The sequence below is a fragment of the Zosterops lateralis genome (genome assembly GCF_965231275.1).
Source record: "Zosterops lateralis genome assembly, chromosome: 35".
NCBI lineage: Eukaryota > Metazoa > Chordata > Aves > Passeriformes > Zosteropidae > Zosterops > Zosterops lateralis.
In genome coordinates, this window is record NC_139795.1 from 1,722,461 (window position 1) to 1,748,017 (window position 25,557).

The 25,557-nt window shown below is 55.8% G+C and overlaps 1 protein-coding gene across 1 annotated transcript; it reads right to left on the reverse strand.

Moving 5' to 3' along the window:
• Nucleotides 1–242: 242 nt before the first annotated feature.
• Nucleotides 243–25,046, reverse strand: VARS2 (valyl-tRNA synthetase 2, mitochondrial; the record flags this gene model as incomplete). The annotated part of the gene is made up of 27 exons (XM_083881738.1): nt 243–573; nt 1,242–1,356; nt 2,622–2,822; nt 3,894–4,046; nt 4,748–4,906; nt 6,139–6,269; nt 6,979–7,057; nt 7,665–7,733; nt 8,785–8,889; nt 10,186–10,311; nt 11,517–11,587; nt 12,402–12,613; nt 12,951–13,027; nt 13,610–13,691; nt 13,777–13,880; nt 14,715–14,842; nt 15,729–15,819; nt 16,569–16,657; nt 17,359–17,470; nt 18,106–18,225; nt 19,162–19,243; nt 19,345–19,442; nt 20,434–20,500; nt 21,566–21,678; nt 22,699–22,799; nt 23,215–23,296; nt 24,807–25,046. The coding sequence occupies 27 exons, from the start codon at nt 25,044–25,046 to the stop codon at nt 290–292; spliced, it is 3,291 nt and encodes a 1,096-aa protein (XP_083737864.1). The 3' UTR covers nt 243–289.
• Between the last annotated feature and the right edge of the window lie 511 nt (nt 25,047–25,557).

Sequence of the window (25,557 nt, forward strand, 5' to 3'; positions counted from 1 at the left end):
GTTCAGGTGTCGCTGAAGGTGATGGAGGCGGGAGAGGAGGTGGGCGGGGTCTGCCAGGCCCTGGGGACACCAGAAATGGCACCAAAGGGACACAAAAATGTCACCAAAGGGACACCAAAATGTCACCCAAGGGTGGCACAAAAATGTCACCAAAGGGACACAAAAATGTCACTAAAGGGGTCCAAAAATGTCACCCAAGGGACACCAAAATGTCACCAAAGGGGGCCCAAAGTGTCACCAAGGGGGGCCCAAAGTGTCACCAAAATGTCACCGAAGGGGGACAAAAATGTCACCCAAAGGGACCCCAAAATGTCACCATGGTGGGGGTGGGACCCCAAAAATCCCCCCAAATCCCACGGTGCCCCCTGGCCACGCCCCCTCCCAGGCCCCGCCCCCTGACCTGGACGCGCAGGTGGACGAAGGTTCCGCCCCCCGCGGGAGCTCCGGCCCAGCCCGGCCCCGGCCCCTCCCCTGGGGGGAGGAGCTGCACAGGCCCCGCCCCCGAGAGCGCCTGGAGGGCGGGGCTGAGCTGCTCCAGCCAATCACGGTCTGGCTCCGGGCACTGCACCAGCACTGCGGGGGGAAACCACGCCCACAACATGGCTGACCTCGTGTGGGGGAAAGATGGCGGCCGCCATGGGGGACGCCATCTTGGGGCAGGGAGGGGCGTGATGGGATTTGTAGTTCCTAAGCCCTGGCAGCCATCTTGTTACCCCCAAAGCATGCTGGGACTTGTAGTCCTCCGTGTAGCCGCCATGTTGATTTTTGCAAAGCATGCTGGGATTTGTAGTCCATGCCTGGTCTGCCATTTTAACTACCCCAGAGCATGCTGGGACATGCGGTTCTCATTGGCAGCCATCTTGGATTATTTTTTTCCAATGCATGTTGGGATTGTAGTTCCCATTGGCAGCCATCTTGGATTTTTAAAAAAAGCACACTGGGATCTGTAGTCCCTCTTGGCAGCCATCTTGGATTTCCCAAAGCATGCTGGGATTTGTAGTTCTCATTGGCAGCCATATTGGTTTAAAAGCATGCTGGGATTTGTCTTTCCCATTGGCAGCCATCTTGGATTTTTCAATGCATGCTGGGACTTGTAGTTTCCATTGGCAGCCATCTTGGATTTTTTTTTTTCCCCCCAAAGCATGCTGGGACTTGTAGTCCTGTTTTGCAGCCATCTTGTATTTCCCAAAGCCTGCTGGGCTCTGTAGTCCCCCACCCCCTGGGCCGCCCCCGGGGCTCACCTGGGGGTCGGGCCCCTCCCCCGAGGCGGAAGGTCTCGCGCAGCCCCCGCAGGGCCCGGACCAGCTCCAGCATGGCGCCCACACGGGACTCCAGGGCGGGGTCGTGCCAGCGGGACTGGGGGGGGAAAAGGGGGTGGGACACCCAGAACACACCCGGACACACCCAGGGACACCTAAACACACCCAGGGACCCCCACGGACACCCAAAAACACCCAGGGACACCCAGACACACCCAGGGACCCCCAAACCCACACAAAATTCCCCCAAAACCACCCAAATTCCCCCCCAAATCCACTCCTAAACACACCCAGGACCCCCAAAACTCCCCCAAACCACCCCAAATCCACCTTAAACCCCCCAAATCCACCTTAACCTCCCCCAAACCCCTCAAAACTCCCTCAAACCCACCTTAAACTCCCCAAATCCCCCCCTAAATCCACCCCAGACCCCACAAAACCCACCCAAAACTCCCCCAATCCCACCCAAATCCACCCCTAAACCCCTCCAGGACCCCCAAAACTCCCCCAAACCCACCCCAAACTGCCCCAAATCCACCCAGAACTCCCCCAAACCCCCCAAATCCATCTCTAAACCCATCCAGGACCCCTAAAACTCCCTCAATTCCTCCCCAAATCCCCCAAATCCACTCTCAAACCCCTCCAGGACCCCCAAAACTCCCCCAGTTCGCCCCTAAATCCCCCCCAGACCCCCCATGACCCCCCAAAACTCCCCCAAATCTACCCTAAACCCCCTCAAACCCCCCCAGGACCCCCAAAACTCCCCCGATTCCCCCCTAAATCCCCCCCAGACCCCCCAAAATCCACACAAAACTCCCTCAAATCCCTCCCAGTCCCCCCCAAATCCACCCCTAAAATCCCCCCCAGGACCTTCCAATTCCCCCAAATCCCCCCCAGACCCCCCAAATCCACCCAAAACTCCCCCAATTCCCCCCTAAATCCACCCCAGACCCCCCAAAACTCCCCCAAATCCACCCTAAATCCACCCCAGGACCCCTAAACTCCCCCAAACCCCTCCTCAAACACCCCCAGGACCCTCCAAACCCACCCAAAACTCCCCCAAATCCACCCTAGACCCCCCAAACCACCCCCAATTTCCCCAAATCCCCCCCCCAACCCACCCAAAACTCCCCCAAATCCCCCAAATCCATCTCTAAACCCATCCAGGACCCCTAAAACTCCCTCGATTCCCCCCCAAATCCCCCAAATCCACTCTCAAACCCCTCCAGGACCCCTAAAACTCCCCCAATTCCCCCCTAAATCCCCCCCAGACCCCCCAAAACTCCCCCAAATCCACCCTAAACCCCCTCAAACACCTCCAGGACCCCCCAAAATCTCCCCAAATCCCCTCCCAGTCCTCACCAGCTCCTCAGGCCGGGGGTAGGGGGCGGTGCAGAGGGTGGGGGGCCCGGGGGGGTCCCGGGGCAGGCGCTGCCAGAGCTCCTCGGACACAAAGGGGGCAAAGGGGGCCAGGAGCCGCAGCCCCACCTCGGCCCCAAACACCAGAGTGGACAGGACAGACGGACGGAGCGACGGGGACAGCAGGGACACCTTGGCCACCTCCTGGGGACACGGGGAAATGAGATTTGGGGTGAGAAACCACCAAAATGAGAAAAGAATCCCCAAAATTGGGGAAAAAAAGCCCTGAAATTGTGAAGAAAAAAACCTCAATTTTTTTTTTTTTTTTTTTTTTTAGATTTTTTAGGGGATTTTTTGCGATTTTTTTTTTTTTTGTTTTTCTTTGATTTTTGGGGGAATTTTTTTGGGGGGTTTTGTTCCTTTTTTTAAAAATTTTAAATTGTGCACAGCTGAATTTATTTTTGGAGGGATTTTTTTTTGTTTGTTTTTACTTTATTTTTTATTTTTTATTTTCGGGGGATTTTTTTGGGATTTTTTTGTGTTTTTTTAATTTAATTTTTTAAATTAATTGAATTAATTTAATTTTTAATTTTCGGGCGATTTTTTAAAATTTTTTTTTTAAATTTCTGGGTATTTTTTTTAATTTGGGGGATTTTTTTTGGTTTTTTTTTTAATTTTGGGAATTTTTTTTGGTTTTTTGTGTTTTTTTTTTTAATTTTGGGGATTTTTGAAAATTTTTTTTTTTAATTTCTGGGGTAATTTTTTTTTAATTTTTTGGTTTTTTTTCACCTTTACTCACCAGATAAACATCACAGAAGTTCCTGAGCCAGAAATTGTGCACAGCTGAATTTATTATTATTATTGATTTTTTTTTAATTTTATTTTTTTTATTATTATTATTTTTGGGTGATTTTTTTTTCCAATTTTTCGGGAGATTTTTTTTTTTTTCTTGTTTTTTTTTTGGTTTTTTTTTTTTTTGGGGTGATTTTTTTTAATTTTTGGGATTTTTTTTTTTTTTTTTTTTTTTTTTTTTTTTTTTTTGGGTGATTTTTTTTAATTTTTGGGATTTTTTTTTTTTTTTTTTTTTTTTTTAATTCAATTTTTGGGGAGATTTTTTTTTAGTTTTTTTTTTTTTTAAATTTTTGGGTGATTTTTTTTTTTTTAATTTTGGGTAATTTTTTTTTTTAATTTTGGTGGGAATTTTTTAAATTTTTTTTTTTAATTTCTGGGTATTTTTTTTTTAATTTTTTTCAGTTTTTTTTCACCTTTACTCACCAGATAAACATCACAGAAGTTCCTGAGCCAGAAATTGTGCAGAGCCGCGGCCGCTCCCTGGAACTGCAGAGACTCCAAACGATCCCAGGACTCGGCCACGGCCACGGCCAGGCGGGACAGGAGCCACAGGCACAGCGGGGACAGCGGGGACACCTGGAAAAATGGGGAAAATTAGGGGAAAATGAGAATTTTGGGGAAAAATGGGGGTTTGGGAAAAAAAACGGGGAAAAAATGAGGAAAAATAGGGAAAAAATGGGGATTTTTGGGGGAAAAATGAGGAAAAAATGGGAAAAAAAAAAAGATTTTGGGGAAAAAAATGGAGAGAAAATGGGGAAAAAATGGGGAAAAAATGGGGAAAAATGGGGAAAAATGGGGGAAAAATTTTGGGAAAAATGGGGAAAAAATGGGGATTTGGGGGGAAAAATGGGGAAAAAATGAGGAAAAATGGGGAAAAAATGGGGAAAAAATGGGGATTTGGGGAGGAAAAATGGGGATTTTTTTGGGGGAAAATGGGGAGAAAAAATGGGGATTTTTGGAGGAAAAAGTGGGGAAAAAATGGGGAAAATAATGAGGATTTTGGGAGGAAAAATGAGGAAAAAATAGGAAAAAATAGGAAAAAAAAGAGGAAATGGGGAGGAAAAATGGGGGGAAAATGGGGAGGAAAAATGGGGATTTTTGGGGGAATAAATGGGGAAAAAATGGGAAAAAATGGGGATTTGGAAGGGAAAAATGGGGAAAAAATGGGGAAAAAAATGAGGAAAAAATGGGGAAAAAATGAGGAAAGAATGAGGAAAGAAATGGGGATTTGGGGTCAGGGACAGGATCCACAGGCACGGGGGGGACAGCGGGGACACCTGGAAAATGGGGAGAAAAAATGGGATTTGGGGAAAAAAATGGGGGTTTGGGGAGAAAAATGGGGATTTCGGTAAAAAAAACGGGGAAAAAATGAGGATTTTGGGGGGAAAAATAGGGATTTTTTGGAGAAAAAAATGGGAAAAAATGGAGAAAAAATGGGGATTTTAGAGGGGAAGAAATGGGAAAAAATGGAGAAAAAATGGGGATTTGGGAAGGAAAAATATGGATTTTTGGTAAAAAAATGGTGTATTTTGGGAGGAAAAATGGGGAAAAAAAGGAGATTTTGGTAAAAAAATGGGGATTTGGGGGGGAAAAATGAGGAGAAAATGGGGATTTGGGGAAAAAAACGGGGAAATAAATGGGGATTTTGGGGGGAAAAATGAGGAAAAAATGGAAAAAAAAGAGGATTTTGGGAGGGAAAATGGGGAAAAAAAATGGGGAAAAAATGGGGAAAAAATGGGGAAAAATGGGGGAAAAAAAAGGGAATTTGAGGAGAAAAAAATGGGGATTTGGGGTCAGGGACAGGAGCCACAGGCACAGCGGGGACACCTGGAAAATGGGGAGAAAAAATGGGATTTGGGGAAAAAAATGGGGGTTTGGGGAGAAAAATAGAGAGAAAATGGGGATTTTGGGGGGAGAAATGGGAAAAAATGGAGAAAAAATGGGGATTTTTGGGGAAAAAACGAGGAAAAAACGGGGATTTGGGAGGAAAAATGGGGAGAAAAAATGGGGAGAAAAAAATGGGGGAATATTGGGGATTTTTGGGGGAAAAAATGGGGATTTTTGGGGGAAGAAATGGGGAAAAATGAGGGAAAAAATGGGGATTTGGGTGAGAAATGGGGAAAAATGGGGAAAAAAATGGGGAAAAATGGGATTTGGAGAGAAAAATGGGAATTTGGGAGGGAAAATGGGGGTCCCAGGTCCCATTTTTAGGGTTTTTGGGGTCCCAGATCCCATTTTTTGGGTTTTTTTGTGTCTCTCTCACCTCCTGGGGGGGTTTTGGAGGTCCCTGGTGTCATTTCTGAAGTTTTTGGGGCAATTTTTGATGGTTTTGGGGCCATTTTTAGGCTTTTTTAGGGTCCCAAATCCCATTTTTTTCAGGTTTTTTGTGTCTCTCTCACCTCCTGGGGGGGTTTTGGGGGTCCCAGGTGCCATTTTTTGGGTTTTTTTTGGGTTTTTGGGGTCCCAGATCCCATTTTTTCCAGGTTTTTTGTGTCCCCCTCACCTCCTGGGGGAGTTTTGGGGGTCCCAGGTGCCATTTTTAAGCTTTTTGGGGCCGTTTGGGGGCTTTTTTAGGGTCCCAGGTGCCATTTTTGGTGGATTTGGGGCCGTTTTTAGGGTTTTTGGGGTCCCAAATCCCATTTTTTGGGTTTTTTTGTGTCCCCCTCACCTCCTGGGGGGGTTTTGGGGGTCCCCTCTCCCCCTGCAGGGCCCGGAGCACGAAGCCCACCCCGTTCCAGACTTTGTTACAGAAACGACGCTGGGTCAGCACCGAGGCCACGCCCACCCGGATTTCGGGCCCTGGGGGGGCAAAATTTGGGGTTTTTTTGGGGGTCAGGACCCCCCCAGGACCCCCCAGGACCCCCCAGTCATTCCCAGTATCCCAAAGCTCCTCCCAGTTCTCCCAGTTTGCACCTTGGGGGGGTCCCAGGGGGATTTTGGGGGTCCTGGGGGATTTTGAGGGTGATTTGGGGGGATTTGGGGGGTCTTGAGGGATATTTGGGGGGGATTTGGGGGTCCCTGGGTGGATTTGGGGGGTCTCAGGGTGGATTTGGGGGTCCCAGGAGGGTCCCAGTGGGATTTTGGGGGCAATTTGGGGGTCCCTGGGTGGATTTGGGGGTCCCAGGGGGTATTTTGGGGTCCCAGGGTGATTTAGGGGGGTCCCAGGGGGCGATTTGGGGTATTTGGGTGGGGGTCTCACCGTGGCAGTTGTGGGTGCTCAGGGCCAGGGAGGATTTGGGGGTCCCTGGGGGTATTTTGGGGTCCCAGGATGATTTAGGGGGGTCCCAGGGGTGGATTTGGGGGTCCCAGGGGTATTTGGGTGGGGGTCTCACCGTGGCAGTTGTGGCTGCTCAGGGCCAGGGAGGATTTGGGGGTTCCCAGGGGTGGATTTGGGGGTATTTGGGGGTCCCTGGGTGGATTTGGGGGTCCCAGGAGTGGATTTGGGGGTCCCAGGGGTGATTTTGGGGGTCCCAGGGGTGATTTGGGGTATTTTGGGTGGGGGTCTCACCGTGGCAGTTGTGGCTGCTCAGGGCCAGCCTCAGGGCGTCGGCGCCGCACTCGGGGATCCCCTGCGGGAACTGCCGCCTCTGGGGGGAGATTTGGGGGGTCAGGGGGGATTTTGGGGGGTCCTGGAGGTCCTGGGACAGTTTTGGGGGATTTTTGAGGGGTCAGGGGGGCCCTTGGTGGGTTTTGGGGGGTCCTGGGTCAGTTTTGGGGGGTTCCTGGGTTAGTTTTGGGGGATTTTGGGAGGTCTTGGGAAGGGTTTGGGGGGTTTTGGGGGGTCCAGGGTCAGTTTTGGGGGGTCCTGGGTTAGTTTTGGGGGATCCTGGGGATCCTGGGTCAGTTTTGGGGGATTTTGGGGGATCCTGGGTAATTTTTTGGGGGGTGAGGGGGGTCCTGGGTCAGTTTTGGGTGATTTTGGGGGTCCTGGGTCAGTTTTGGGGGGTTTTGGGGGTCCAGGGGCAGTTTTGGGGCATTTTTGGGGGTCCTGGGTCAGTTTTGGGGGGTTTTGGGGGTCCAGGGTCAGTTTTGGGGCATTTTTGGGGGTCCAGGCTCAGTTTTGGGGGTCCTGGGTCAGTTTTGGGGGTCCTGGGTCAGTTTTGGGGGGTTTTGGGGGTCCTGGGTCAGTTTTGGGGGTCCTGGGCCATTTTTGGGGGGTTTTGGGGGGTCCTGGGTCAGTTTTGGGGGTCCCACCTGCCCCTCCTGGGCCGCCCGCAGCTCTTGGGGGTCCAGGGTGCGACTCTGGAGTTTCTCCTGCAGCTCCTGGGGGAGAAAAAAAATCCAAAATCATCCCCAAAAGACCCCAAAAAAACCCCCAAACCACCCCCAAATCACCCTAGAAACACAAAAATCACCAAAACACACTCAAAAATCATCCCCAAAAAACTCCAAAAGCCCCAAATCACCCCAAAACTACCCTAAAAACCCAAAATAATAATAAAAAAAACCCCAAAATCACCCTAAAACCCTCAAATTCACCCCAAAACCACCTCCAAATCATCCCCAAAACCCCCAAAATCATCCCCAAAAAACCCAAATCAGCCCCAAAACCTCCTAAAATCACCCCCAAAAAAACCAATCACCCCAAAACCACCCCAAAATCACCCTCCAAACTACCCCCAAACCCCCAAACCACCCCCAAAAATCCAAAATCACCACAAAACACCCCAAAATCATCGCCCCAAAAAACCCCAAATGACCCAAAAAAACCCTAAACCCAGGAATTAAATTTTTGATTTTTTTCATGTGATTTTTTTTGTGGGGATTTTGGGGAGATTTTGGTGGATTTTTGTGGGATTTTGGGGGGGATTTTGGGGATTTTTGGGGAGATTTGGTGGATTTTTGGGGGGAATTTTGTGGGATTTTTGGGGAGATTTTTTGGGGGATTTTTTTCTGGGATTTTTGAGGGATTTTTGGAGAGATTTGGGGGGATTTTTGGGGGACTTTTGGGGGGATTTTTGGGGATTTTTGGGGGGATTTTTTGGGAATTTTTTTGGATTTTTGGAGGGATTTTGGGGGGATTTTGGGGGGAATTTTTGGGGATTTTTTTTGGAAATTTTGGTGGATTTTTGGGGGGGATTTTTGGGGGGATTTTTGCAGATTTTGGGGGATTTTTGGGGGGGATTTTTTGGGAGATTTTGGAGGATTTTTGGGGGGATTTTGCAGGAGATTTTGGGGGATTTTTTGGGGAATTTTTGGGGGCTTTTGGGCGTATTTTTGGCCGACATTTTTGGGGATTTTTGGGGGATTTTGGGGGGGATTTTGAGGATTTTTTTTTGGATTTTTAGAGGGATTTTTGGGGTATTTTGGGTACCTGTAGCGAGGCCCCCCTGATGACGTCCCGGGGGTCGATGACGTTCCCCAGGGATTTGCTCATTTTCCTCCCCTGGGAGTCCCTGACCAGAGAGTGCAGCAGCACCTGGGGGGGCACAGGGGACACTGGGACCCCAAAATGGGATTGGGGACCCCAAAAATGGGTTTAGAGACCTCGAAAATGGGATCAGGGACCCCAAAAATGGGATCAGGGACCCCAAAATGGGATTGGGGACCCCAAAAATGGGATTGGGGACCCCAAAAATGGGATCAGGGGACCCAAAAATGGGATCAGGGACCCCAAAATGGGATCAGGGACCCCAAAAATGGGATCAGGGGACCCAAAAATGGGATTGGGGACCCAAAAAATGGGACTGGGGGCCCTGAAAATGGGTTTGGGGACCCCAAAAATGGGATTGGGGACCCCGAATATGGGGAGAGGGACCCAAAAATGGGATCAGGGACCCCAAAAATGGAGAGAGGGACCCAAAAAATGGGTTTGGGGACCCAAAAATGGGATCAGGGACCTCGAAAATGGGATTGGGGACCCCAAAAATGGGATTGGGGACCCAAAAAATGGGACTGGGGGCCCTGAAAATGGGTTTGGGGACCCCAAAAATGGGATTGGGGACCCCGAATATGGGGAGAGGGACCCAAAAATGGGATCAGGGACCCCAAAAATGGAGAGAGGGACCCAAAAAATGGGTTTGGGGACCCAAAAATGGGATCAGGGACCTCGAAAATGAGATTGGGGACCCCAAAAATGGGATTGGGGACCCTAAAAATGGGGACAGGGGACCCTTGGGGACATTTGGTGACACCTAGTGACCTTTGGGGACCCCTGGGGACATTTGGGGACCCTTGGGGACATTTGGGGACCCTTGGGGACACCCAGAAGACCCTTGGGGACACCAAGAAAACAACAAAACCCCCAAAATTTTGGCCAAACCCTTGGGAACGGGGTGGGATTTGTGACCCTTGGTGACCCCTGGTGACCCTTGGGGACCCCTGGGTGACATTTGGTGACCCTTGGTGACCCTTGGGGACATTTAGGGACCCTTGGGGACACCCAGAAGACCCTTGGGGACACCAAGAAAACAACAAAACTCCCAAAATTTTGGCCAAACCCTTGGGAACGGGGTGGGATTTGTGACCCTTGGTGACCCCTGGTGACCCCTGGGTGACATTTGGCGACCCCTGGTGACATTTAGTGACCCTTGGGGACATTTAGGGACCCCTGGGGACATTTAGGGACCCTTGGAAACACCAAGAAAACAACAAAACCCCCAAAATTTTGGCCAAACCCTTGGGAACGGGGTGGGATTTGTGACCCTTGGTGACCCCTGGTGACCCTTGGTGACCCCTGGGTGACATCTGGGGACACTCGGGGACATTTGGTGACCTGTGAGAAGGGCAGGTGTCCGGTGAGGCGCTGGCCCAGCATGGCCATTCGGGCCACCCAGAAGAACAGGAGGTCACTGCCCGTCACCAGCACCGAGGTCGGGTAGAAACGGCCCAGGGCGGGACTCTGGGGACACACGGGGGACATTGGGGACAGTGAGGGGCTCTGGGGACACACGGGGACACTGAGAGGTGCTGGGGACATTGGGGACACTGAAGGGACAGTGGGGACAGTGGGGACATTTGGGACACTGAGGGGACAGTGAGGGGACACTGAGGGGCTATGGGGACATTGGGGACAATAAGGGGACATTGGGGACACTGAGGGGACAATGAGGGGACATTGGGGACACTGAGGGGACAGTGGGGACACAAGGGACATAGAGGGGACATTGGGGACAATGAGGGGACAATGAGGGGACATTGGGGACACTGAGGGGACAGTGGGGACACAAGGGACATAGAGGGGACATTGGGGACAATGAGGGGACAATGGGGACACTAAGGGGCTCTGGGAACACTGAGGGGACAATGAGGGGACAGTGGGAACACACAGGGACAGTGAGGGGACAATGGGGACAGAGGGGACACTGAGGGGACAGTGGGGACATTGGGGGACTCTGGGGACACAAAGGGACACTGAGGGGACAGTGAGAGGACACAGGGGACACTGAGGGGCTCTAGGGACACAGAGGGGACATTGGGGACACACAGGGGACACTGAGGGGACAGTGGGGACAGTGAGGGGTGCTGGGGACATTGGGGACACACAGGGGACAGTGGGGACACAGGGGACAATGAGGGGACAGTGAGGGGACAGTGAGGGGACAGTGAGAGGACACAGGGGACACTGAGGAGCTCTGGGGACACACAGGGGACATTGGGGACAATGAGGGGACATTGGGGACAATGAGGGGCTCTGGGGACACAAAGGGACACAGAGACACAATGGGGACACTGAGGGGACACTGAGGGGACAATGGGGACACTGAGGGGACAATGGGGACAGTGAGGGGACAATGGGGACACTGAGGGGACAATGGGGACAGTGAGGGGCTCTGGGGACACTGGGGACAGTGAGGGGACAGTGGGGACACAAGGGACATAGAGGGGACATTGGTGACAGTGGGGACACTTGGGGACACTGGGGAAGCATTAAGGGACATTTGGGGACACTTGGGGACACTTTTTGGGGACACTGGGGAAGCATTAAGAGACTTGGGGACATTTGGGGACATTTAGGGACACTTGGGGACACTGGGGAAGCATTAAGAGACTTTTGGGGACATTTGGGGACACTTTTTGGGGACATTTGGGGACACAGGGTCTCACCTGGTCGGGCCAGCCCAGGGCGGCGAAGGGGAACAGGGCGGAGGAGAACCAGGTGTCCAAAACATCGGGGTCTGGGGACACAGAATTGTCACCAAATGTCACCAGGGGACACCAAAACCCCCTCAGGGGACACCAAAAGGGGTCTGGGGACACAGAATTGTCACCAAATGTCACCAGGGGACACCAAAATGGGACTGGGGACACAGAAATGTCACCAAGGGAATTTCCACCAAATTTTTGTGAATTTCTACCAAATTTTTGAGAATTTCCCCGCCAGTTTTGGGGGATTTCACCCCAAATCTTTTGAGAATTTTCCCCCAAATTTTTGGGAATTTCCCCAAAATTTTGAGGAATTTCCTCCAGATTTTTTGTGAATTTCCCCCCCAATTCTTTGTGAATTTTTCTCGGATTTTTGGGAATTTTCCCCCCAAATTTTTGGGAATTTCCTCCAAATTCTTTTGAGAATTATCCCCAAATTTTTTAGAATTTCCCCCCGAATTTCTGTGAATTTCCTCCAAATTTTTTGGGAATTTCCTCCAGATTTTCAGGAATTTCCCCCCAAATCTTTTGTGAATTTCCCCACAATTCTTTGTGAGCTTTCCTTGGATTTTTGGGGAATTTTCCCCCAAAATTTTTGGGAATTTTCCCCCAGATTTTTTGGTAAATTTCCTCCAAATTTTTGGGGATTTCCTCCAATTTTTTTTTTTTTTAATTTCCCCCAAGTTTTTTTGGAATTTCCTCCAAATTTTCTATGAATTTCCCCAAAATTTTTTCAGACTTCCCTTAAGCCACGCCCCTTTCCCCTTAATCCCACCCCCTTTCCCTTAACCCCACCCCTTTTCCCTTAGCCCCGCCCCTTTTCCCTTAGCCCCGCCCACTCCTCACCTTGCTGCAGGTGCAGCTCCCCGGGGGGACAGCCCAGGACCCTGGAGGCCTCATCCCGAGCCTCGGCCTCGCTGTGAGCCACAAACCAGGGCCCCTCCTGCTGGGGACACACCTGGGGACACACCTGGGCGCCCTCGGGGACGGGCCCCGCCCTCACCTGGTAGGCAGGTACCTGGTGGCCCCACCAGAGCTGGCGGGACAGGCACCAGTCCCTGGGGAAAGGGACATTTGGGGACATTTAGGGACATTTGGGGACGTTATTTGGGGATATTCAAGACAGGTGGGACACGCCCTCAATAGGTGAGAGCCACGCCCTTCTCTCACCTGGGACCTGCCCTGGCTTTGTCCCCAACACCTGGGACCCCTCCTCAAATACCTGAGACCACGCCCCTCACCTGAGACCCCTCCCCTCACCTGGGATCCGCCCCTTCACCTGAGACTCCTCCCCCAACACCTGAGACCCCTCCCCAAATACCTGGAATTTCTCACCTGAGCCCCTCCCAGGCCCCGCCCCCTCACCTGATCCCCGCCCCAGCCCCGCCCCCTCACCCCACGTTCTCCATCCAGGTTTTCCAGTTTTTCTCATGGAATTTGGGCACCAGACGGAGCCTCCCCGACGTCACCGCCTGGGGATGGGACAGGTGGGACAGGTGAGCCCCCCCCAGGTGTGTCCCAGATGTCCCCAGTTGTCTCAGGTGTGTCTCCAGGTGTGTCCCCAGGTGTGCCCAGGTGTGTCCCAGGTGTGTTCCAGGTGTGCCCAGGTGTGTCCCCAGGTGTGTCCCAGGTGTGTCCCCAGGTGTGTCCCAGCTGTGTCCCAGGTGTGTTCCAGGTGTGTTCCAGGTGTGTCCCCAGGTGTGTCCCCAGGTGTGTCCCAGGTGTGTCCCCAGGTGTGTTCCAGGTGTGCCCAGGTGTGTCCCCAGGTGTGTCCCCAGGTGTGTCCCCAGGTGTGTCCCAGGTGTGTCCCCAGGTGTGTCCCAGGTGTCCCCAGGTGTGTCCCCAGGTGTGTCCCAGGTGTGTCCCCAGGTGTGTCCCCAGGTGTGTCAATGTGCTCTCAGCTGTCCCAGCTGTGTCCCAGCTGTCTCAGGTGTGTCCCCAGCTGTCCCAGGTGTCTCAGGTGTGTTCCAAGCTGTCCCAGGTGTGTCCCAGGTTTCTCCAGGTGTGTCCCAGGTGTGTCCCAGCTGTCCCCAGGTGTGTCCCAGGTGTGTCACCTGCAGGGCCTCCTGGGCCATGTCCCCACAGCTCAGGAACCACTGACGCTTCAGCAGGAACTCGACGACGTCCCCGGAGCGGCTGCGGGGACATTGAGGTGACACTGAGGTGACACTGAGGTGACACTGGGGACACCTGAGGGGACACCTGGGGACACATGAGGTACCTGCAGAGGGGCAGGGTCATGGCGTGGTCCTGGACCCCCCGGAACAGCCCCCGCTGGGCCAGAGCTGCCACCACCTGGGGACGGGCCTCGAACCGGGGGACACCCTGGGGACACAGGGGACAGTGAGGGGACACTGGGGACACTGAGGGGACACTGGGGACATTGAGGGGATTGGGGACATTGAGGGGATTGAGGACATTGAGGGGACAGTGAGGGGACATTGGGGACATTGAGGGGATTAAGGACAGAGGGGACAGTGAGGGGACATTGAGGACATTAAAGGGATTGGGGACACTGAGGAGACATTGGGGACATTGAGGGGACATTGAGGGGACATTGGGGATATTGAGGGGATTGGGGACATTGAGGGGACATTGGGGACATTGAGGGGACATTGAGGGGACATTGGGGACATTGAGGGGACATTGGGGACATTGAGGGGATTAGGGACATTGGGGACAATAAAGAGATTGGGGACATTGAGGGGACTGGGGACATTGAGGGGACATAGAGGGGATTGGGGACATCGAAGGGACATTGGGGAATGTTGAGGGGACATTGAGGGGACTGGGGACATTGGGGACATTGAGGGGATTGGGGACAGTGGGGACATTGAGTGGACATTGAGGAGATTGGGGACATTGGGAACATTAAGGGGATTGGGGACATTGGGAACATTAAGGGGATTGGGGACATTGGGGACATCAGAGGGATTGGGGACCTTGAGGACATTGGGGACATTGAGGGGGAATTGGGGACATTGGGGACACTGAGGGGACCTCGAGGGAGTTGGGGACATCAAGGGGACATTGGGGACATCAGGACTGGGCTGGGGACATGCAACACATTTGGGGTCATTTTTGGGGACAATTTGGGGCCACTCCAGAACCAGTTTGGTCCCAGTTTGGCGACACACCTGGGGACAGGTGTGGCCGTACCTGGAGCCACCCCCCGCCCGGGGGACACAAAGTGCCATCGTCCCCAATGACCGAGAGCAGCGGCAGCCCGTGGGCCCGGGCCAGGGCCAGGTCCTGGGGACTGTGACCTGGTGTCACCTTCACGGCCCCTGGGGACAGGGACACACCTGTGTGACACCTGGGTGACACTTGTATCACCTGTTGTCAGCTATTGTCACCTATTGTCACCCCCAGGTCCTGGGGATTGTGACCTGGTGTCACCTTCACGGCCCCTGGGGACAGGGACACACCTGTGTGACACCTGTGTCACCTATTGTTTCCCTTCCAGTCCTAAACTGGTACCAGTGCTCCATCCCAGTCCCCTCCCAGTGGCCCCAAACCCCTCCCAGTCCATCCCAGTATAACCCAGTCCCTCCCAGTTGCCCTCAATCCCCTCCCAGTCCCGTCCCAGTCCCTCCCAGTATAACCCAATCCCCCCCCAGTCCATCCCAGTCACTCTCAGTCCCTCCCAGTATAACCCAGTCCCTCCCAATCCCTTCCCAATCCCTCCCAGTTGCCCTCAATCCCCTCCCAATTCCCACCCAGTCCATCCCAGTCGCCCCAAATCCCCTCCCAGTCCATTCCAGTCCACCCCAGTTCCATCCAGTTCCATCCCAGTTCCATCCCAGTCCCTCCCAGTTCCCTCCCCGTTCCTCCCAGTCCCTCCCAGTCCCCCCCACTCCCTCCCAATCCCCTCCCAATCCCTCCCAGTCTGTCCCAGTCCCTCCCAGTCTCCCCAAATCCCTTCCCAGTCCATCCCACTCCATCCCAGTATAACCCAATCCCCTCCCAGTTCCCTCCCAGTCCCCCCCAGTCCGTCCCAGTCCCTCCCAATCCCTCCCAGTCACCCCCAGTCCCTCCCAGTCCCTCCCAGTGTCCCCAAATCCCCTCCCAGTCCCTCCCAGTATAACCCAATCCCCTCCCAGTTCCCTCCCAGTCCATTCCAATCCCCTCCCAGTGTCCCCAAATCCCCTCCCAGTCCCCCCCAGTGCTGACCAGTCCCCAGCTGTGGCTGCACGCTGCTGTCGGTCACCACGGGCAGCCCGGCTCCGGTGAACGGGTGTCGCACCCGGCGGCCGTGCAGGTGCTGAGGGGGCGTGGTCAGGCCGGGACACGCCCACCGAGCCACGCCCCGGCCACGCCCAACACGCGATGGCTCTTTAAGAGCCTCCAGCTAAGCCCCGCCCCTTTTTGTAGATGGAGCAATTCCCAGCCAATCCCTGCCCAGCTTTTGGCCACACCCCCCGCAGTGAAGCCCCACCCCTTTTTACCCCAAGCCACGCCTTTTTAACCTTATATGGAAAGGGGAGGGGCCAAACCCAGACAGCCAATGGCTGCCCTGCAGTGAAGCCAAGCCCCTCCCACACCCACAAGCCACGCCCACCACAAATTTTAGGGCGCCCGAAGCGCCGCCCCCCAGAGATTCCACCCAATGAGGTCCTACCCTTCAGGTGAAGCCCCGCCCCTCCAGGTGAGGCCACGCCCACATAGGTGAAGCCCCTCCCATATAAAGGTGAAGCCCCTCCCATATAAAGGTGAAGCCTCTCTCATCCAGGTGAAGCATCTCCCATCCAGGTGAGGCCACACCCACACAGGTGAAGCCCCTCCCATATAGAGGTGAAGCCCCTCCCATCCAGGTGAGGCCACGCCCACACAGGTGAAGCCCCTCCCATATAGAGGTGAAGCACCTCCCATCCAGGTGAGGCCACACCCCCTTAAGACCCCACCCATCCCATCCAGGTGAGTTCTTGCCCCAGGTGAGGCCCCGCCCCTCCCCAGGTGATGCCCCACCCCAGGTGAGGCCCCGCCCTCCCCAGGTGAGGCCCCGCCCCTGACCAGGTACCGCGGGTCCTGCGGGTTCACGGCCACGGCCACGTCCCCAAAAATGGTCTCAGGGCGGGTGGTGGCCACGGGCAGCTCCAGACCTGGGGACACCATGGGACACTTGGGGACAGCAGGGGACAGCCAAGGGACATCAGAGACACATTGGGGACAGCAGGGACACATTGGGGACAGCAGGGACACTTTAGAGACACTTGGGGACAGCAGGGGACACGAGGGGACAGGCTGGGGACAGCAGAGACACATTGGGGACAGGAGGGGACAGCCAGGGGACACATTGGGGACAGCAAGGGACACTTGGGGACAGCCAAGGGACATCAGAGACACATTGGGGACAGGCTGGGGACACTTGGGGACACATTGGGGACAGCAGGGGACAACTGGCGACACATTGGGGACAGCTGGGGACACTTCGGGACACATTGGGGACACTTGGGGACATCAGGCACACATTGGGGACAGGCTGGGGACACTTGAGGGACACTTGGGGACAGCAGAGGACATCAAGGGACACTTGGGGACATCAAGGACACGTTGGGGACAGGCCAGGGACACTTTGGGGACATCAGAGACACATTGGGGACAGGCTGGGGACACTTGGAGACACATTGGGGACATGAAGGGACAGGCTGGGGACAGCCAAGGGACATCAGGGGACACTTGGGGACATCAGGGACACTCAGGTGACACGTCACAAACCTGGGGCACCCCTCCCCAAAGCCACCCCCAAGGTGCCACCAAAGCCACCCCAGGATGGCCCCAAATGTCCCCAAGGGCCACCCACCGTCGTCCCCCTCCACGGGGTAGGCGAAGGTGACCAAGAGGCCGAAGGTGACGGGGTGGGGACAGTTGGGGACATTCAGCTCCGTGGGGCCCGTGAGCACCCGGGGCTCCACCTGAGGGGACAGGGAGGGTCAGGGACACTGGGGACACCTTGGGGACACCCTGGGACCCTTGGGGACACTTTGGGGACATTGGGGACACCCAAGGGACAATGGGGACATCCTGGGGACACCCAGAGCCACTTGAGGACAGCCTGGGGACACCCAGAGCCACTTGGGGACACCCTGGGGACACTCTGGGGACACTCTGGGGACCCTTGGGGACATTGGGGACACCATGGGGGACAGCCAGAGCCACTTGGGGACACCCAGGGGACACCCAGGGGACACCCAGGGCCCCTTGGGGATGTCGGGGACACTCTGGGGACCCTTGGGGACACCAAAAGCCCCTTGGGGACACCCTGGGGACACTTGGGGACCCTGGAGGACAATCTGGGCACCCTTGAGGGTGTTGGGGACACCCAGGGGACATCGAGGACACCCAGGGGACATTGAGGACACCCTTGGGGACATTGGGGACACCTCAAGTTAGCCAAGGCAGAGCGCAGGGCGCAGCTCCAGGTGACAACGCCCTGGTCCCACCCCATGAGAGACCCTGGGGACACCCTTGGGGACACCCAGGGACCCTTGGGGACACCCTAGGGACACCCAGGGGACATTGAGGACACCCTTGGGGACATTGGGGACACCTCAATGTCCGCCAGGGCGGAGCGCAGGGCGCAGCTCCAGGTGACAACACGTTGGTCCCTCCGGATCAGCCCCTCCCGGTGCAGGCGAACAAAGGCCTCGGTCACCGCCCGGGAGAAACCCTGGGGACAGCAGGGGACACGCTGGGGACACTTGGGGACAGCTGGGGACAACGAGGGACAGTCTGGGGACAGTTTTGGGGGAGTTCAGGGAGGTTTGGGGACACTTGGGGACAGTTTGGGGGAGTTTAGGGAGGTTTGGGGCACTTTGGGGACAGTTGATGAGAGTTTGGGGACACTGGGGACAGTCTGGGGACACTTGGGGACACTGTGGGGACACTTGGGGACACCGAGGGACAGTCTGGGGACAGTTTCGGGGGAGTTTAGGGAGGTTTGGGGACACTTGGGGACAGTTTGGGGGGAGTTTAGGGAGGTTTGGGGACAGTTAATGACAGTTTGGGGACACTGGGGACAGTTTGGGGACAATGGGGATACTTGAGGATAGCAGGGAACAGTTTGGGGACAGTTTGGGACACTCTGGGGACAGTTTGGGGGGAGTTCAGGGAGGTTTGGGGGCACTCTGGGGACAGTAAGGACAACCTGGGGACAATTTGGGGACAGTTTGGGACCCTTGGGGACACCTGGGGACACTCTGGGGGCAGCTGGGGTCACTTGGGGACAGTTTGGGACACTCTGGGGACAGTTTGGGACATTTGGGGACACCTGGGGTCACTTGGGGACACCGGGGACAGCAGGGGACACCCTGGGGACAGTCTGGGGACACTTGGGGACACCTGAGGACACTTGGGGACACCCCGGGGACAGCAGGGGACAGTCTGGGGACACTTGGGGACACTCTGGGGAGAGTTCATGGATGTTTGGGGACACTTTGGGGGACCTCAGGAGAATTGGGGACACTTTGGGACACCTGTGGACACCCATGGACACTCTGGGGACACCCTGGGGACACCCATGTGGCCCTTGGGGACACCTGAGGACACCCTGGGGACACCCATGTGGCCCTTGGGGACACTTTGGGGACACTTTGGGGACACTGACGGGGTCCATGGTGAAGGCACAGCGACTCCAGTCCAGCGACGCCCCCAACGCCCGGAGCTGCTGCAGGATCTGCTCCCCGTGCCTGGAGGGGACAGCCACGGTGACAACGACACCCTCAGTGTCCCCAGAGTGTCCCCAGAGTGTCCCCAAGTGTCCCCAAGGTGTCCCCAGGTGTCCCCTCACCGCTCCTTCCAGCGCCAAACCTCCCGCAGGAACTCGGCCCGGCCCAGGTCCCGTCGGGATAAACCGCGGTGCTGCCACAGCCAGCGCTCCACCACGGCCTGGGGACACATTGGGGACATTGGGGACATCATTGGGGACATTGGGGACATCTCACACAGCCCCCAGTGCTGCCCCTGGTGCTGCCACAGCCAGCGCTCCACCACGGCCTGGGGACACATTGGGGACATCAATGGGGACATTGGGGACACAGCGCTCCACCACAGCCTGGGGACACATTGGCGACATTAGGGACATTGGGGACAGCAATGGGGACACAGCCAGCGCTCCACCACGGCCTGGGGACAGCAATGGGGACATTGGGGACATTGGGGACATCACTGGGGACATTGGGGACAGCCCACAGAGCCCCCGGTGCTGCCACAGCCAGCGCTCCACCACCGCCTGGGGACACATTGGGGACATTGGGGACACATTGGGGACATTGGGGACAGCAATGGGGACACAGCCAGCGCTCCACCACTGCCTGGGGACACATTGGGGACATTGGGGACACATTGGGGACACTGGGGACACAGCCAGCGCTCCACCACCACCTGGGGACATTGGGGACATATCGGGGACACTGGGGACATTGATGGGGACATTGGGGACATCATTGGGGACATTGGGGACACAGACAGCGCTCCACCACCGCTTGGGGACACACTGGGGACATCATTGGGGACATTGGGGACACAGACAGCGCTCCACCACCGCCTGGGGACATTGGGGACACATTGGGGACATTGTTGGGGACATCATTGGGGACATTGGGGACATCACTGGGGACATTGGGGACACAGCCAGTGCTCCACCACGGCCTGGGGACACATTGGGGACATTGGGGACATCATTGGGGACATTGGGGACATTGGGGACACATTGGGGACATTGGGGACATCACTGGGGACATTGTGGGGACATTTTGGGGACATTGGGAACATATTGGGGCCATCTAGGGACAATTTGGGACAGTTTGGGGACATTTGGGGACAGTTTGGGGACATTTGGGGACAGTTTGGGGACATTTGGGGACAATTGGGGACACACCTGTGTGGCAATACCGGCGTGGTCAGTGCCCGGCACCCACAGGACGTTCCAGCCCTGCATCCTCCTCCTGTGCCCCAAAAAACCCCAAAATAACCCCAAAAACGTTGTCAAAATACACCCCAAAAAAATCCCAAATCCACCCAAAATACCCTCAAAATTCAGCCTGAAAATTATACCCCAAACCTCCCCCCAAAAAAACCCAAATTCTCTTCAAACCTCCCCAAATTTCCCCCCAAAACCCCCTTCAAACCTCCCAAAAAAAACCCCAATTCCCCCCAAAATTCCCCAAAACCCCCTAAACCTTCCTCAACCCCTCCAAACCCCCCCAAAATCCCCCAGACCCCCCAAAACCTTTCAAATTTTTCCCCAAACCCCCTTCCAACCTCCCCAAATCCCCCCAAACCCTCCTCAACCCCCCCAGACCCCCCAAATTTCACCCCAAAACCCCCTTCAAACCTCCTCAAAAAATCCCTAATCCCCCCCAAACCTCCTCAAGTCCCCCCTAAAACCCCTCCAAACCCTCCTCAACCCCCCCAAAAAATCTCCCAAACTCCCCAAAAATCCCCAAATCCCCCCCAAACCCTCCTCAACCCCTCCAGACCCCCCCAAAATCCTTCAACCCCCCCAGACCCCCCCAAATCCCCTCCAAACCTCTCCAAAAAAACCCAAATCCCCCCAAACCTCCCCAAATCCCCTCCAAACCTCCCCAGAACCCCCCCAAAATCCCCCACACCCCCAAAAAAACCCCCCAAAATCCCCCAGACCCCCCAAATTTCCCCCCAATCCCCTTCAAACCTCCCCAAATCCCCCTTCAAATCTCCTCAAAACCCCCCAATCCCCCCCAAAATTTCCCAAAATCCCCTTCAAACCCCCCCAAACCTCCCCAAATTTCCCCCAAATCCCCTCCAAACCCTCCTCCACACCTCCAGACCCCCTCAAATCCCCTCCAAACCTCCCCAAAAAACCCCAAACCTCCCAAAAAAACCCCAAACTCCCCCCAAACCTCCCCAAATTTCCCCCCAACCCCTCCAAATCCCCCCCAAACCTCCTCCAAACCCTCCTCCACCCCTCCAGCCCCTCCCAAAAATCCCCAAAACCCCCCAAAAACCCCCCAGACCCCCCAAAAACCCACCATCTGACCAGGATGTCCTGCAGGGTGACGCCCAGGGCGTGGCCCAGGTGGAGGCTCCCGGTGACGTTGGGGGGGGGCAGCACCAGGCTCAGCACCGGGACCCCCCCCGGGGCCTGGGGGGGACAGGGGGGGCTTGGGGAGGGGGCCTGGGACCCCCCAGGTGGGGTTTGGGGGGTCCCAGGTGGGTTTTGGGCATCCCGAGGTGGGTTTTGGGGGGTCTCAGGTGGGTTTAGAACCCCCCGGGTGAGTTTTGGGGGGTCTCAGGTGTGTTTGGAACCCCCCAGGTGGGTTTTGGGGGGTCCCAGGTGGGTTTGGAACCTCCCAGGTGTGTTTAGAACCTCCCAGGTGGGTTTTGGGGGGTCTCAGGTGTGTTTGAACCCCCCCAGGTAGGTTTTGGGGGGGTCCCAGGTGTGTTTGAACCCCTCCAGGTGGGTTTTGGGGGTCCCCAGGTGGGTTTTGGGGGGTCCCAGGTGGGTTTAGAACCCCCCCAGGTGGGTTTTGGGGGTCCCCAGGTGGGTTTTGGGGGGTCCCAGGTGAGTTTGGACCCCCCCAGGTGGGTTTTGGGGGGTCCCAGGTGGGTTTGGAACCCCCCAGGTGGGTTTTGGGGGATCCCAGGTGAGTTTGGACCCCCCCAGGTGGATTTTGGGGCGTCCTCAGGTGTGTTTTAAACCCCCTAGGTGATTTTTGGGGCTCCCCAGGTGCATTTTCTCTCTTCCAGGTGTGTTTTTAACCCTCCCCAGGCACTTTTTAGGGTTCCCAGATGATTTTTGAGGCTCCCCAGGTGTGTTTTTCCCCCCTCCAGGTGCATTTTCTGCCCTCCAGGTGAATTTTCTCCCTCCCCAGGTGTGTTTTGAACCCCTCCAGGTATTTTTTGGGGCTCCCAGATGATTTTTGAACCCTCCCAGGTGTGTTTTGGGGGGTCCCAGATGATTTCTGGGGCTCCCCAGGTGTGTTTTGAACCCCTCCAGGTGTATTTTTTCCCCCCCAGGTGCATTTTGAACCCCTCCAGGTGTATTTTTTTCCCCCCAGGTGTGTTTTGAACCCCTCCAGGTGTATTTTTTCCCCCCCCAGGTGCATTTTGAACCCCTCCAGGTATTTATTTCCCCTCCCCAGGTGTGTTTTCCCCCCCTCACCTGCTCAGGTGGGGTGAAGACCCCTCCCCTCTCCCACCACTGGTACCAGGCGGCCTCGACGTACCGGGGGCTGTACCGGGGGGGCAGCGGCACCGCCGTGGCTGGGGGACCCCAAAAACGTCCCCAAATGTCACCTCAGGGGGGTGGCAGGGACACCACGCCCCCTTGGGGACACACCTGAGCCCAAAATCCCCCCAAAATCCCAAAAAATTAATCCAAAATCCACCCAAATTCACCCAAAATTATCCTAAATCCACCCAAGATACCCTTGTAATGTGGCTGTGACCCCAAAAATGTCCCCAAATGTCACCTCAGGAGGGTGGCAGGGCCACCACCTCCCCTTGGGGACATCCCTGAGCCCCGAAATCCCCCCAAAAATTCACCCAAAATCCCAAAAAATCCACCCCAAATCGTGGCTGTGTCCCCAAATGTCACCTCAGGGCCACCACCCGCCCTTGGGGACACTTTGGGGACACTCTGGGGACACTTTGGGGACATTTTGGGGACACCTCGTACCCTTTTTCCCATCAGGCTCCAGCGGGTGCTGATATTCCACCTCTTCCTTGGGGCTCCAGTCCTTGGGGAGGGCTCTGGGCTCCTGGGGGACCAGTATAAACCAGTATGGACCAGTATGGACCAGTATAAACCAATACAAACCAATATAAGCCCATATAAACCAATATAAACCAATATAAACCAGTATAAAGCCATATAAACCAGTATAAACCAGTACAGACCGGGGTTCTCTGCACCAAAAGCCTGTCCCAGTGTCTCCCAGTCCATCTCAGTTCCTCCCAGTTCATCCCAGTGCCCCTCAGCCCCTCTCTCAGCCCCCCCACTCCCCTCCCAGTGCCCCCCAGTTCCTCCCAGTGCTCCCCAAATCCTTCCCAGTCCATCCCAGTCTCTCCCAGTCCATCCCAGTTCCCCCCAGCCCCTCTCCCAGTTCCTCCCAGTCTCTCCCAGTGCCCCCCCAGTCCATCCCAGTCACTCCCAGCTCCTTCCCCAGTATCCTTTAGTCCCTCCCAGTCCCTCCAAATTCCATCCCAGTGCTCCCAGCTCCTCTCCCAGTCCCTCCCAGTATTCCCAGTCTTTTCCAGTCACCCCCAGCTCCTTCTGTAGTGTCTCTCAGTACATCCCAGTTACCCCCAGCTCCTTCTCCAGTCCCTCCCAGTCCATCCCAGTGCCTTCAGCCCCTCTCCCAGTCCCTCCCAGTCCCTCTCCCAGTCCATCCCAGTCTGTTCCAGTCCCCTCCCAGTCCCTCTCCCAGTCCTCCCCAATTCCCTCCCAATCCCCTCCCAGTCTTCCCCAGTCTCTCCTAGACCTTCCCAGTCTCTCCCAGTCCTCTCCCAGCCCATCCCAGTCCCTCCCAGTCCTTCCCAGTCCCCTCCAGCCCCTTTCCCAGTCTCTCCCAATGCCCCCCAAACCCTCTACCAGTCCCTCCCAGTCTCCTCCAGGCTCTCTCCCAGTCTCTCCCAGTACCCCCCAGTCCCCTCCCACTGCCCCCCAGTCCCCCCCAGCCGCTCTCCCAGTCCTTCCCAGTCCCTCCCAGCGTTCCCCAGTCTCTCCCAGTCCCCTCCCAGTCCATCCTAGTACCCCCCACTCCCCTCCCACTGCCCCCCAGTCCCCTCCAGTGCCCGCCAGTCCCTCTCCCAGTCCCTCCCAATTCCCCCAGCCCCTTTCCCAGTCCATCCCAGTGTCTCCCAGTCTCCTCCAGCTCCTCTCCCAGTCCATCCCAGTCCCTCCCAGTCCCTCCCAGTCCATCCCAGTGCCCCCCAATCCCCTCCCAGTGCCTCCCAGTCCCCCCAGCCCCTCTCCCAGTCCATCCCACTCTATCCCAGTCCCCTCCGGCCTCTCTCCCAGTCTCTCCCAGTCCCCTTCCAGTGCCCCCCACTCTCTCCCAGCACCTCTCTCAGACCTTCCCAGTCCCTCCCAGTCCATCCCAGTCTCTCCCAGTCCCCTCCAGCCCCTTTCCCAGTCCCTTCCAGCCCCTCCAGTGCTCCCCAATCCTCTCCCAGTCCCTCCCAGTCCACTCCCAATTCCCCCAAACCCTCTCCCAGTCCCCTCCAGCCCCTTTCCCAGTCCCCCCAGTCCATCCCAGTCCCCCTCACCTGCCCGGCCTCCCCATTCTGGGCCCGTTCCTTCCTCAGTCTCTGCCTCTTCTCCCTCTGTTCCCTCCCGTGGAGCCGCGCCCGCTCCGGGCGATCCCACCCGGGGCTCTCCCCGGTTAAAGGGGTCCCTCCCGAGGGTCTCCCGCTGCTCCAGCCCCGTTCCCGGGCTCGATCCCACCCGGGACCCCCCAAAACCCGGCGGGTCCCGAGGGCGCCGCGCCTGAGGGAGGGCGCCGCCATCTTGGGGGGGCGTGGCCTGGTGAAGTGACCCCCGTGAGGGAGGAAAAAAGGGCGGGAATTGCGTCACGTGATGCAGAAAAGGGCGGGAACGGGCGGCTCGTGACGGGGAGGGAAAAAGGGCGGGAATTTGGGCGGGAAGGGGGCGTGGCTTAAAGGAAAAAGGGGCGTGGTTTAAAGGAGAAGGGGCGTGGCTTAAAGGGGAAGAAGAGTCTGTTTGCAGGGGAAGGGGCGTGGCTTAAAGGGGAAATGGGCGTGGCCTGAGGCGCGGCGTGGAGTGAGTTTTGGGGTTTTATTTTGGGGGGAAATTTGGGGTTTTTTGTGGTGAATTGGGGATTTTTTTGGGAGGGAATTGGGGAATTTTTGAGGGGAGAAATTGGTTATTTTATGGGGGGAATTGGGTTTTTTTTGGGGAAGAAACTGGGGCTTTTTTGGGGGAGAAATTGGGGATTTTTGGGGGGAGAAACTGGGGATTTTGGGGGAGAAAATTGGGGAATTTTGGGAGAAATTTGGG